General features: G+C 48.7%; 7 protein-coding genes across 7 annotated transcripts; 4 read left to right on the top strand and 3 right to left on the bottom strand.

Moving 5' to 3' along the window:
• Positions 1 to 185: 185 nt before the first annotated feature.
• Positions 186 to 1,690, bottom strand: usgS (transmembrane protein UsgS; the record flags this gene model as incomplete). Its single annotated transcript, XM_056900621.1, has 5 exons — positions 186 to 542; positions 593 to 986; positions 1,041 to 1,213; positions 1,270 to 1,376; positions 1,633 to 1,690. 5 exons carry the CDS (start codon positions 1,688 to 1,690, stop codon positions 186 to 188), a joined length of 1,089 nt encoding a protein of 362 aa, XP_056749289.1.
• Positions 1,691 to 2,029: 339 nt separating this feature from the next.
• Positions 2,030 to 4,222, top strand: N7537_009568 (uncharacterized protein; the record flags this gene model as incomplete). Its single annotated transcript, XM_056900622.1, has 1 exon — positions 2,030 to 4,222. The coding sequence occupies one exon, from the start codon at positions 2,030 to 2,032 to the stop codon at positions 4,220 to 4,222; it is 2,193 nt and encodes a 730-aa protein (XP_056749290.1).
• Positions 4,223 to 4,903: 681 nt separating this feature from the next.
• On the bottom strand, positions 4,904 to 5,405 carry N7537_009569 (signal recognition particle 14 kDa protein; the record flags this gene model as incomplete). The annotated part of the gene is made up of 2 exons (XM_056900623.1): positions 4,904 to 5,278; positions 5,379 to 5,405. The coding sequence occupies 2 exons, from the start codon at positions 5,403 to 5,405 to the stop codon at positions 4,904 to 4,906; spliced, it is 402 nt and encodes a 133-aa protein (XP_056749291.1).
• A 248-nt stretch (positions 5,406 to 5,653) lies between these two features.
• N7537_009570 (MIF4G domain-containing protein) lies at positions 5,654 to 8,363 on the top strand (the record flags this gene model as incomplete). Its single annotated transcript, XM_056900624.1, has 2 exons — positions 5,654 to 7,121; positions 7,177 to 8,363. 2 exons carry the CDS (start codon positions 5,654 to 5,656, stop codon positions 8,361 to 8,363), a joined length of 2,655 nt encoding a protein of 884 aa, XP_056749292.1.
• A 473-nt stretch (positions 8,364 to 8,836) lies between these two features.
• On the top strand, positions 8,837 to 9,610 carry N7537_009571 (uncharacterized protein; the record flags this gene model as incomplete). The annotated part of the gene is made up of 2 exons (XM_056900625.1): positions 8,837 to 9,252; positions 9,310 to 9,610. 2 exons carry the CDS (start codon positions 8,837 to 8,839, stop codon positions 9,608 to 9,610), a joined length of 717 nt encoding a protein of 238 aa, XP_056749293.1.
• A 516-nt stretch (positions 9,611 to 10,126) lies between these two features.
• On the top strand, positions 10,127 to 11,827 carry N7537_009572 (uncharacterized protein; the record flags this gene model as incomplete). Its single annotated transcript, XM_056900626.1, has 2 exons — positions 10,127 to 10,271; positions 10,344 to 11,827. 2 exons carry the CDS (start codon positions 10,127 to 10,129, stop codon positions 11,825 to 11,827), a joined length of 1,629 nt encoding a protein of 542 aa, XP_056749294.1.
• A 213-nt stretch (positions 11,828 to 12,040) lies between these two features.
• N7537_009573 (uncharacterized protein) lies at positions 12,041 to 13,530 on the bottom strand (the record flags this gene model as incomplete). Its single annotated transcript, XM_056900627.1, has 2 exons — positions 12,041 to 13,462; positions 13,516 to 13,530. 2 exons carry the CDS (start codon positions 13,528 to 13,530, stop codon positions 12,041 to 12,043), a joined length of 1,437 nt encoding a protein of 478 aa, XP_056749295.1.
• Positions 13,531 to 13,613: the final 83 nt, after the last annotated feature.

Below are 13,613 nucleotides of genomic sequence, written 5' to 3' on the forward strand. Positions count from 1 at the left end.
TGTTGAACATCAAATGTATTTTTGTAAATAAGGCTCCTTCTAAAGGAGGGCAACAGAAAAATTGTGGGATGGTCGTCCTATATGCTAATAATGCCTTGATGTGCATGGTGTTTGTGCAATTTCCCAAGGCCATACCTGATTCGCGAATAAAACCGTTGCCGTGGAAATCTTAGGACTAAGGGCTCTCAAGTAAACTTCTTTCCCGGGGAGCCAGACTCTTTCTGACCGTGCTCGTCCGTGTCGACATTGAGCTTGTCAAGATTATCGAGAGATAAGCGCAAGAAATCATGTTTGTTCCTCCAGGTAACCTGGCTTTCCGCGAAGTTTATACTTTCAGCAGGAGGTGGAGGCGGGTCGGTGATCTTGGTGACAAGGTACGCTGTAGATGCCTCAGCAACGCCATACATCAGCACACCAATGTATGGGATCCGCAGAAGAACCGTGAAAGCGAAGGCAAAGCCGAAGAGGACACCTTCTCGGTCGCGGAACCACCGTCGCTTTTGCTCGGGGGTGAACTTGATGCGCCAGAAGTAGGGTTCGAGCTAGAAGTTGTCAAAAGAATTCCCAAGTGTAGGAGGGTAATTGGACTTACAAGCTCACGCATCAGACTGCGCGAAGCAAAGTAAGTGTGAAGAAACGTGACAATGTAGTGCTTCGGCAGAATCAAGCCTACGCCAAAAATGACAGCAGCAGGGGTGGAACCGACATGGCTTCGGAATGTGTAGAAACTTGCTGCGGGCATAACGAACCGACCGATGATTACAACCATCGATAGAAGATATATACCAAGCATCATACCGATCTTCTTTGCGTAGCGATTGAAGAATGACTTCAGTGCTTGGGGAATTGGGCGAGAAACGCTGGAGCCACCTTTGGCCGAGTACTGAACAAGGTTGGGGTAGTATAGAGAGCGTAGGTGATGAGGATCTTCGGTTTTATGTTTCTGAATATATGTCATGTCCACCCATTGAATGGACTGCATGAAGCTAGTGAGATGGTCAGCGAACACTGTGAATGTATGTGTTGCCAAAAGAACTTACATCTCATCCAGCGTGGGCGTCACATATCGCATCAGGGTCATGAGCAAGAATGGCACCTGAAGGACAGATTTGGACATAAATTCCAATCCATTGAGAAGCTTGTCGTCCCAGACAGCCTGCTCCATGTTGATCACCCATGATAAGATGTAGATTGAGAATTTCACGCTGAGGATCTTGAATTGAAATCAGTAATAAACCCTAATCAGTGCAGGACAGTTTAAAAACATACTGGAATTTGAATGATCAATTGAATCACGATGCCGATGGCTATTGCGAGAGCTGCTTGGCGGAAATGGTCGTACTTGAATAATTCAGGGTTCGCTAATGCACGAACAGCTGCAAACTTCTGTTAGCAAGGGTCCAAAATACATTTCCCATTCAGGCCGTCATTCCAAGGCGAATGACAAAATGTGGCTGGCTAAATTCAGTCCAAGTAGCACCTTGATCAAAGTCTTGGCATAAGCCGACTCCGACACTATACAGCTCTGGAGACATTGGTAGAATTTCTTGTGTAGCCAGGGATTTCTAGGCATTTTAAACCAATTCCCCTGAACGGCCGGGAAATAGAAACAAAACATATAGGGTGACATACTGCCTACCACTGTGAGCTGGAAGCCGCGGATCACGGCGTTTGGCTCAAAGCTCGACATCGTGGCTGTCAAGGCTGTAAAATATCCCAAGGAATACCACTGCGAAGAACACCAGGACTGTCGAAATAGTAAAGAAGCTAGTAACAATGCATTCTTGAAAGTGAAACCGAAATAACTGTGGATGCCTGGCCTCCATTGGAAGCTGCGTCATGGTCACCTGATGTTCATGGCCTGAGGCAACAGTGCATCTCCCCGCGCATCACTGCAGATAAGCCCCGTCTCCTGCGTTTATTGCATCGGATACCCTGGCTTCTCGCATTAGCATCTTGTACAAACATGTCTGTACATTAATATTATTACACGCTCTTCTTGATCCCTTATTGATCGCATCCATGAACCATGCCGGAGTCTCCAAGTGAGCTAGGTCAGATACAATCCCTCCGCCGCTCCCTCACCCTTCCCACCAAATTAAATCCTCTCGCGCAACGTCGCTTGAGCGTGCCGAATACCCCCGAACATGTAATTTTCTATCACCCATCTGCGAAAATTGTGCATTTCTCCCCAAGAGTGCTCGCCCCTATTCCCTCCAGTTCTGCGCCATCCGACTTCGACTACCCGGTTGACACCATCGAAACACTCCCCTGGCGCTCTTCGACTGAAAGAACGGTCGCAACAGCGCCACTGAGGCTAGAAAAGGTCCATGGCTCAACGGCGTTTCTGAAATGTGGAAATGTTGTCCACGCAATCCTGAAAAACTCGCAGTGTTGGTGTGTTGACGGGGTGTCAAAGTTTGTTTTACGCATTCGCCCTCTTACATACTATCGCATCGAGATACCATACGAGACGGAAGACGACCGAAGTTTGGTGCGAGATCTGAAGATCGCGTTGCCGACAGTCCTTCGGTATGAGGTCACGCCATGTCCTTTCAAACGCTCTTTCAGCGTCGAGCTCCCAACCGATGCGATGGCACCTCGGCGCAAAAAGGCCTGGCAACCCAAAACTCGGAGAGAAAGGATACCGACTGTTCTAGAACCCCCGCGAGAGACACCATCACCCTCTTCGATCAGGTCGGATTGTATCGATTCCATGAGCACCGGAGACGACACCGACGGAAACCTAACCGATGACAGTTGTTTCACTTCGAATAAAGCGAACAGTACGATATTGGAGGTCATTCCCGACGATCAGGAATCATCTCCTGTTGAGGCTTTGAGTCCTTCCCCATACCTTGGGCCTCCTAGGCGCTCGGTGTCCGAATCACCGCAAACTTTCACTAGCCTGCTTGCAAAGTTTGAGGCTACATCAGTCTCAGGAGATGACGATGACTTTGAACCTGTGCTCAAGCCAGAATACGCACTCAGTGCCGATGCTGCACTTCAAATTGATCATGAGCCTAAGGTTACAGGCCAACTCGAATCTGAGTTACTAGCCGACAGTGGGGTTGAAGCCGGGCCTGAATCTGAACATATACTAGATGCTGAATTCAAAGGCGAAGCGCAAATTGAGGCTGAGCCTGAACTCGAGCCAGAGGCTACATCACAAGCAGAAGCTTCCAGCGAGGCTGCAGTTGAAGCGGGACCCATTATTTCAAAGGAGACCGACGAAGTATTGGCGGCTGAAACCTCAGAGGAAGCTGAGGGAGCTGTATTCCGTGCTGAAACCACCAGTGCAGTCGAAGCTAAGGCAGTACCGGAAGATAATTTCATGAACATCGAAGAAGTTCAATCCGCTCAACCCGCTGCCGAACCCAAGCTGGAGGTTGACCATGATGCCTCCTTTGCGTCCAGCCCCGAGTCATTCCATTCTGCTGAGCCTCAATCGCCAGATTCAGTCTCCACTCATCCTACATCTGTGGGAGGCCACGATCTGCCAGAGTCAGAAGAGATGTTCAATCTTCCGAGCACAAAACACATCATTTCTGGATTGGAATCAGCACCAGCGGATCCATGTAAGATGTCACAGCTCCCGACACTGAATATTCCTCAAAGGGACGACGCCCCAACGCCAACCACCGTGTCTGGTCCTCCATTAATGCATAGTGCCGGTTTGAATAATCCGCCCAGGCGCTTCGCAGATGCGTTCTCGGACACCTCACCCTCAATGGCTCCTACAAGCAATGTGAATCGACCCAGTCGTTTTATGGATGCATCTTCGGGCACTCAAATTCGCCCAACCCCTCATGCCAAGGCCACTGCATTGAATACTGATTTCGACCATATGAGCGCCGAGTTCCGGCGCCGGGCAAAAGCCACAAGAGAGCGTGACGTTTCTCCCATGCCTCATTCTTCTGCATTGTACCAGCCCTCCGGTGATGATGGTTCATCCTTCATTTCCAAGGCTATTACCCTAGTATTGATTCCCCCTGCCTATCTTTTTGTCATTCTCCTCCATATCGCTGCGCGCATTGTCATCAACCCAACTGTCCAGCCGACGATCACCTCCACACCGAGTGAGCCAAAATCTCATTCCCAGCAAACAAGGAAGGATCCAGCCACAGAGGATGATTTCAGCTTTCCACTGGAGCCTCAAACCTCCTCGGAGTACGAAGATGCTGCAATCTTCAGGAAACTTGACCCTTGGGATCTGGACTAGTCGGATGGTTGAAATGCCCACCTTTTAATTTTCTTACTCTTTTCACTTCTTCATCTGGATCTTCTTCCCCCCAAATCTTATGGTCGATTTAATGTTTACTCTTTGTATTTCCCTCTCTCTACACAGACCATTTTGATGATTTTTTGTTATTTGATATTTGGCACTGATTTGCACGGCTCATGGGTGGATATATGGCATGATTTGTATTCTATTGAATTTCTGTATTCTAGCGTTGCGTATCTCATTGACGGGAATTCGGGGTCATGTCAGAAACGAATAATTAATTGATACAAATACGCTCTCGCAATCTCCATTCTATATAGCCTGAACACAAATCTCGATCCAGCGCCATTGGCTCTTTAAATAATTGACCCAAGATGTTCGAAATACAACCTACGAGTAGTGGCACGCCCAACCGTAATGCTAACACCCGTTTATTTCTTTTTCCATCCCATAGGACTCGTATAAACAAACACAGCGCCCGTGAGCCTCAAGCGTAGGGGAATATGTACACTTGATAGGAAGTTCGCATTAAAAAAAGTTGAGAACAAGAAGCCGTAACCACCATCGAACGCCAGCTAATGCATGAGAAAAGGAAACCATCAAACACATCGTGTGTCAGGTCCGGGCCGAGCACATAAATATGATCGTGCCAGCTAGGAAATAGACCGAACATCAAATCTATGCCTTTGTGACCTTAGCAGCTCCGCCCTTAGTCTTGGCCTTGCGGCCGCGGCGATCTCGCTTCTTCAACCCGGACATTCCTGCTTTGCAGACCTCGGCGTAGCGAACGTAGAACGCCTCAATTTCATCTGGGTTGACGATAGTTGAGAGCTTGACCTTCTGAGACTTCTTCATGGAGATCTGGGTTTCCTTGCTTGCGCTCTTGAGGTTCGGCGTATTGGTGTTTCCATCAGTAGCTCGGATGAGGATAGATGGTTGGGAGTTGGTGGTCGTGGCACCGGGCACATCAATGAGAGGTTTTTGGGTGAGATTTACCGAGCCGTGGGTTTCTTGGGAGGTTTTGGAGAGCAGTTCGGCGAGAGATTTGAAGAACTAAAGGTGACCGGTGTTAGTGATATATAGCTTGGAATTGGTGGTCGTGGTCGCATGTGCGGAGGTGTAGCGGTCAGGTAACACCAATATCAATATTTACCTCATCGTGTCCCAGATGTGGGGCCATATTTGGAGATCTTTTCTTTGAGGCGCGCGATAATTAAGAGATCTGAAAGCTGGAGCAGGTGATCAATACGCAATTGACAGCTGGGCATAACTCACGGTGGGGGAGAAACTCCGCTGTGGATGTCTCTCCGCCTTCGTTTTGGGGCAGCAGAAAAGTGAAAAAAGTTGCCGACCGCCTGGGGTACCTGATATCGAGGACCGACATTTGAACTATTTGAGAGCAGACAAAATACATCTCAGCGGAACAAGATGCCCCGCCCTCGGCATAATACGACAGCTTTGCCTCGCGATCTACGATCCGAGCTCGGAATCCGCGATGTCTACGGTGACAAGAAGCGTCGCCTGAACGGACCTGCCTCGCGTAAAGAACGCCGCCAAAATGAGCGTACGCAGAAGAAATCCCGACACGCAGCCCCGCAAACCAAGAAGACCTTCGAGCGCCCACAGCAGCGGCATCAGCAAAAGCCTCAGCAGCAGGCTCAGGATGACAGCGATGAGGAAGACGGCATGGATCTCGACGAGGGACCTAGTGCGCCGCAGACCAAGTCTAAATCCACGAAAGAGGCCGCGAAGAAGCCTAAATCTATCCTGAAGAAAGTAGCAGCTCAACAGGACTCCGGGTCCGAGTCCGACTCTGAACCCGAGTCCGGTTTCGGGTCAGAAATCGATCTCAATGAGGATGAGGATGAGGATGAAGACGATGAGTCGGATGACGATGCCTACGAAGATGAACCCGAGGATGAACCCGAAGAAACTGAGGCCCACATCCCCGGATCAGTCAAGTCTAAGTTGGCGCAAGACGATGCCGAGATTGCTGCATTGGAGAAAAAGCTTGGCCTCAAGAAAGGAGGTAAACCGAAGGCCTTCGAGGATGATGGGCTAGAGGATTTGCTGGGAGACTTAGGTGGTGGCGGCGGCGATGCCTCAGAGGACGAAAGCAAAAAGCGCAAACGAGAAGCCGATGATTGGCTACGAAACAAGAGGCTCAAGGCCAAGAGCTTGCAAGCCCAACAACTCGAAAAAGATGATAGTGAAATGGACAGCGCCGAGGATCTCGATCTCGATGAGGAAATCTTTGGAGGCGATGATTCTGACGAGGCCGCCGAAGGCAGTGATTTCGATGGCTTCGACGAGGAAGAGCGCAAGGAGCCAAAAAAGAAGGAGAATCCTTATATCGCCCCGGTCACGAAAACTGAACCCTCCGTTCAAAAGTACATTCCACCTTCATTACGAGCTCGCTTAGACCCGGAAAGCGAATCTCTCACTCGTCTCAAGCGCCAGGCCCAGGGACATCTCAACAAGTTGTCTGAGGCCAACATGCTCTCGATTGTTGCCGAATTCGAAAAGCTTTACCGCGATTACCCACGCCAACACGTCACATCTACTTTGATCAGCCTACTAATGGGCCTGATTTGCGAGAGGGCTGCCCTCCAGGATACCTTTCTCATTTTGCATGCCGGTTTCATTGCGGCATTGTATAAGCTCATGGGAATGGACGTTGGCGCAGAGATTATCCAAACGGTTGTCGAAACGTTGGATGCGGATGGCGACGAGCGTGGAAAGTTCCAAGGAAAAGAAGCTACCAACTTGGTCTCTCTTCTCTCGCAACTTTACAACTTCCACGTCATTGGTTGCTCCTTGGTGTTTGACTATGTTCGTCTTTATGTGCAGGAGATCACGGAAGCGAACACCGAACTCTTACTCAAGGTTATTCGGAGTAAGTGATATTCTTAACTCATGTTTGAACTCCTAGCTCTCTAACGTCTACATAGATTCTGGCCCTCAACTTCGACTCGATGACCCGTCTGCGCTCAAAGATATTGTATTGCTCATTCAGCCCGCTGTCGCCAAAGTTGGCGAGGATAGTCTTTCTGTTCGAACGAAGTTCATGATTGACCTCATCACGGATTTGAAAAACAACCGCTCGAAAGCCTCCGCCGCGGCTGGCGCAGGTATCACCACAGAACATATTACCAAAATGCGCAAAATTTTGGGTTCTCTGAACAGCTCTCGGGTGATCCGCGCATCCGAACCTATTAACATCTCCCGTGACGATATCCACAACTCCTCCAAGAAGGGCAAGTGGTGGTTGGTCGGTGCAAGCTGGAAGGAAGATCCTCTTGTAACAGCACAAAGAGAAATGGCCGGTGTACAAATGACCCAACCTGAGGCCCAAGATGATGGAAGCGACGGCGAGCCTGACTTTGGAGTTCTCGCCCGAGCTCACCGCATGAACACCGACGTTCGTCGGTCGATCTTCGTTGCTATCATGTCTGCTAACGACTTCCAAGATGCACATGTCCGACTCATGAAGCTTCGTCTCAAGCGGGCGCAGGAGTTTGAAATCCCTCGTGTCCTCCTACACTGTGCCATGGAGGAACAGGCCCACAACCCATACTATTCTCTGATTGCGCGTCGTCTTTGCGGTGAGCAGGGTCGACGCATCAAGATGTCCTTTATGTTTGCACTTTGGAATGAGTTCAAGAAGATGGGCGAGCGAGGAGATATTGATGAGGATGAAGATAACGACTTCGATCCAGATGATGAGGAGAATGGTGTCAGCATGAAGTCTGTGGTCAACCTGGCCAAGATGTTCAGCACCCTCATTATGGACGGCAGCTTGACGCTGAGCATTTTGAAGAATCTCAACTTTGCATACCTCCAGCCCAAGACCAAGACATTTGTCGAAGTCTTGATCATCAGTATCATTCAACAATCCCAAAAGTCCAAGAAGAAGAAGAAGTCCAAGAACCCCATGCCAGATGAGCCTGAGAAGGATGAAGGGCCTTTGATGCAAATCTTCCTGCGTGTCAAGGAGACACCACACATTGCCAAGGGCCTTATCTATTTTGTGCGAAAGGTTGTCGCAAAGACTGATATTGTGTCCCCGGAGGAACTCAAGCTAGTTCGGTGGGGATGCAATGTGGCTGCGGATGCCCTTAAGGCTGTGGCGGAATAAGGATTGCATTGGAATCATCTTGCAGTTGCATATAGAATATACCCAATTTGTTACGCTACTCATGATTTGTTTACGTTACACGCTTTCCCCACCTTCAAAAGAACTATGTAAAATCTTCTATGGTTTAGTTGGTTTGGATAGGACGATGAAATCAACGTCGTTCTCCATCCAAATCTAGCAGACTACACAACTATCCCATACACTGACTCTATTCCACTATTATATGAAGTTTTCTTTTTGAAAAACTACAGTTTGTTTACAGGCAATGTTCCAAATTTAACGCGAAATAATCCCAGCAAATATCTAATCTTATTCAGCTAGGGCTAAGCCGTTTGATTGGGGCCACGCTTACCACGCTGCATGAGACTAGCACTGCCTCCTTGGCGACCGACAGGTTGCCCCCATGAATCCCTTCCATATGACTTCAATTCTTTTACAACCACATTCGATCTTGAAGCATCACATCGCGGAACATGGACCTTGCGGGTACAGCTGTCGGCATCATATCCCTCGGCTTACAAGTCTGTCAGGGGATCGTCTCGTACAGTCAGGCATGGCGAGGCTATGACGAAGAGATTCAAAACGCGAGGAACAAGGCGAAAGCTCTTTGCATGCTCCTGAAGACTCTACGTGACACGATAGAGGAATTACAGCAGACACGGCCGGAAGTGGCTGCAGATCTCGAAGAGAAAGCTAGGAGCATGCAAAGTTCGATTGAAAAACTCAAAAAAATCGTGGACAGGTTCAAGCCTGCGCAGTCAGAGGCTTTCCCGGACAAATTTCGTGCTCAGCTGAAGAAGGGCGTGTATTACTTTCACAAAGATACTTTGCAAGACATGCAGAATCAGTTGGATCAGATCCAGAACGTTCTGCAGACATCACTGCTGATGTGGGTATAGAATCTGGCCATATATCTTCGAGGGTGTGATTATTGACACCATGGCAGATATAACTGGCAGGATACAAGGGAGTCCCGAGCCATGCAAATTTCAATTTACGAAGAGATGCAGAACATGCATTCCACCCTCAAGATGGCTATATCATCTACAAGCATGCCGCCGCCAAGTTTACTTCAACTTGCGTGTGATTCTCAGCGCAACCAACTACCGATGATGCTTTCGGACAGTGGCCCATTGGTACAAACTGATCTAGGGCACGACGGGTATGGCCTGTACAAAAACGCCGTATGGACATTAGTTGACCATTTCCAGAAATCGACTCCTGAGTCGGCCACAAGTGTGGATTAGGGCTCAGTCAAAGACAGTGACAAGAGCATACACCTATCACAACCGCTTTTTAAATTTAGCAATATCTGCATCTTTCTCCATGATTCGAGGGGCTGGAGGCTTGTCTATTGCCCCATATTTGCAAGTTCAAAGGGTATGGGGGTGGCAGAGTGAGAGATACAACGAAATTAAGAAAATAACACTGGACTATTACCAAAATGGTTTACTCATTCCAACACTCCTACGTGCTTTCTCTGAGCAACGATTGTCTCCCTACGACACTTTCTTTCTCTTCCCAGATGATGGAATTCAAACTATCATGGATGTATGTTCGCAAAAAGCCCCTGCCCCAAACATGGCTCTTACTTAATATAGGTAATCTGGTTCAGAATTTACGCAACAAGGAAAGAAATGGCTGGTTATCGGATGGCGTTGAAAAACGTCCAATTCATGTTGGAATGTGGGATAAAGTCAAAGATACAGGGCCACTGGACACGTAGGCCACTGTTGTATATTTGCATTAACGGCATCCTCAAGATGGATGATCTTCCATTGATTTTGAACCTGGTTGAGGTGACAGGGCCACTCCAGTTCAATTTTCCCAGTGAAGTATTTTCAACTGCTCCCCACTATGTCAATTTGAAACACAATCTTCGACTTCTTCTCTCCCAGGATGAAGAATGTATGTATATATACTATCACTCCCCAAGGGTCTATTGTGTCATTCATTTACAAGACTAACTTAAATTACCAGCAATTGAAGCCACGAAGATAGCCAAAGCAATCATTCGCGAGTCCGAGAAAGAGCTCAGGGAAGCTTTGGCAAGTGGAAATTCGCCAAATGATATGATAGGTGTCCTGTCGGCACTTGAACTTGCATTTGGGTGGCCGAAGGGCATACAAATTCTTCTACAGTCAGGGGCAAATCCGCATTGTCACTTTCCTTCGCTTGCTCTAGCCGAGGGAGAGCAATACCACGCTTCTGCCGCTCTTTTACTTGAAGCGGGATGTGTGATTAAAGTGGTCGATTTTGTCAACAACGAGCAGTGTAACGATGGCGGTAAAAGACGCTCACTACTGGTCGATCATTTGGCAGCAAGACGAAGAAGATTATGCATGCTAGCCGAATCGTCTTTGCCACTCGATCAAATTCCACCTCTCGATGGGCCCCCAGCAAACATATGCGGGGCTCTGGCTGCCCATGGGATAAATGTCCCGATCGCATTGCACTTTGAGGCTGATTCACTGGGATCCACGGCCATCTACAAAACCGGTTTAGCCTCCCGATCTAGGCATTTCGCCAAGGTCATGAATATCATGTATGAAATCGGCTTCCATGACATCGATTTGCCTGACGAGAATGGCATAACACCCTTAATGACGCTTTTTAATTTATATCCCGGCGACGCGCCTGTGTTTATCGACTGTGTGGCCTGGTTGATGTCGAGAGGTGCCTGTATTGAACGGAAATTGCCGACATCAAATGCGAAAGTTGCTCACCTTCTCACAGCCCAATTTATTAATCGACATATTTATCATCTCATACTTAATTCTGATGGACTCGACAAAGATTATCGCAATTGGAAAAATGGTGTTGCCGAATTGGGAGATGCTTGCTTTTTTGTATCTCCTACGCAAGACTGTTGCGTTTGCGCCTGTTCTCCTGGCGGATGTACCACACTCTCAGTGGCACTTCGATCCATCATTTTTACGGCATATCTATGGCGATGGCGAGTCACGGATGACTGCCTCCGCAAATTGATCCTCTCTCTCACTGTATGGCAGGATTCATGGCCAGATTTTTCACGGGCGGTAGTCAGAACCTTGACATTTGATGCGTTGGGCCTCACGCATACATGCTGCACTGAAATAGATGAAGATGGAGTATTTTGGCCCAGTGTGCCCAAAGAAGGGAGAGATGAGATAGAAGTTGGTAGGATCTCGGACGACCAGTATTTCTTGGTCAGAGAATTTGAAGAACTGATGGAAGAGATGGAAAGCAAACTTGATGAGCTTGGCCTTCCCCTCGAAGAATTCCTCGATGGCTATTGGTATGACCGCGTAATCGAGCATCTTTCGAGGCGTGACCGCTACGATGAGGAGCATGTCACGGAAGCAAGAAAGATGGGCATTTTCCTCGAAGCAGAGGAGTTTTGCATCCCCAACAGATTGTCATTGCAATTCCGATCTCAAGTTCAAGAGCTGCAGGATGATTCATTATTGGATGGACCCAAATGATTTGCTATGGCTCGAATTGGGTTTTGGAATTTGATTAGTTTACGCCGCCACATTGCTCTATCACATGTTACATATGCATTTTATTGTTGTTCGGGGTATAAATCATCAGTCATGATACACACATAGCACTATATCAGGTACATGTGTAAGTTTGTGAAATGTGATAGAAGAAAAACGATACTCATTTCCTTATACCGATATAAACCGCGTCACTTATTCAGCTGGTTCGATAAGGTCCCATTCCATGGCTATGAGCCAGCCCTCTTTTATCTGCGGGTGTCTGCCATTTTCAGATGGACCACACTCCGACACACGGTCAGCTACTTCACCAGGTATTCCATCTTCGCAGAAGGGATTCCCAAGCTCCAAATTCCAGTTGAGACCTTTGTGAATCCCCACCAGATCCCCTTTCCGCAGATGGGGTGCTACACTGGCACCCGGATGCGAGGGAATTGGACGAGCAGCGGATTTAGACCGGGAAGGTCCCATAATCATGATATTCAAGGGCGCATTGGGATTTCTCCCTTGCACATGATTCCCAGTAAGCACTTCTGCTTGAAGAAAGGTGAGAGCGCCGCATCCGCTCAGAGCTGACTGACTGACATGAATGGCACGCGCAGTCAGGAGATACGCATTCAGCTTCTCCAGTGAGGCATCCGGCGCCTGCGAGTTTGGAGCTTGAGCCAAGGGAGGTTTTGGTAACTGGTCACGTTTCGTTCCCATTTCCAAAATCCAGCCTCGTACCTCGGCGGCCATTCCGCCAGGAATATAATTGGACACACCGGCTCGATTTCGACCACGACGACGCAGTGTGCGCGAGGAGGGAGAGAACGGTGCAGGGATATCCTCTGCATCCAGATTCGGCGACGGTGAGCGAGGCAAAACAAAAGCCGGTTTCCGTCTCTCAGGAGGCGATATACCCGGTGTGTCTAGTTTGAATTTGGGTGCGGACTGGCTGCTGGGAGGCTTCGCCATTGAGGAAAGCATGAACCGAGGACGACTGCGGAATGGCGTTTTTATGTTGCTTGGCATTGATAAGGGTGGTGCGGATGGACGTTCACCTGGTGCAGGAGTTCTCTGGGTGCCCATATCCCATGTCATAGTGCTTTGCCTGCTTTTATCTGGCAAACCGATGGGATCGGCTGGAGGGTTCGCAGTCCCGGGTGATGATGACAATATTGGATCAACCTGTGTTAGATTGCTTTGGTTGAAGGGCATCGCTCCCTCCACACGGCGCCGTTTATTCCCATCTCTGACCGGCTCAAATAGTGCATCGAACTCAGCGTCCAGGATGCCGGGAGTCTCTGGTTCTTCGGGAGGAGTGCTGTCTATGGCATCGTCTGCTGAATTATTCACAGCTATGCCTCCGATCCGTATATCCTCTATATCTGCGGCATCAGCAGAGTCCTCGATCACGTCGCGTGGTTGGCGCGCGCGGGTGGCACCCTGGGTAGCAGGCGGGTTCCGCGCGACTTCACGCGTTGAAGATGGCTCATCGTCGTCTATCACGTCAAGAACATCTTCTTCCTTTTGTTTTGCACTTTGTGATAGCAAAAACCGAGGTGTGGGTGCGAACTGAGGGCCACTACGGCGCGTAGGTGGGTTGCGGCGGGAGAGGCGGAATGGTGATGGAGTCTGTGACCAGTCTGATTAGCCTGGAGAATCGATAAATCATGCCGTACACATACTGCTGGAAAAGGCATTTATCTGAAATGATCAGAAGTATGGAAATAACAACATGACGCTGCTTTAATGCACCCAGCTGGACGAATCTGTGGACTTGGAG

This window comes from Penicillium hordei (assembly GCF_028827395.1).
Source record: "Penicillium hordei strain IBT 12815 chromosome Unknown utg000005l_segment0_segment0, whole genome shotgun sequence".
Classification (NCBI taxonomy): Eukaryota; Fungi; Ascomycota; class Eurotiomycetes; order Eurotiales; family Aspergillaceae; genus Penicillium; species Penicillium hordei.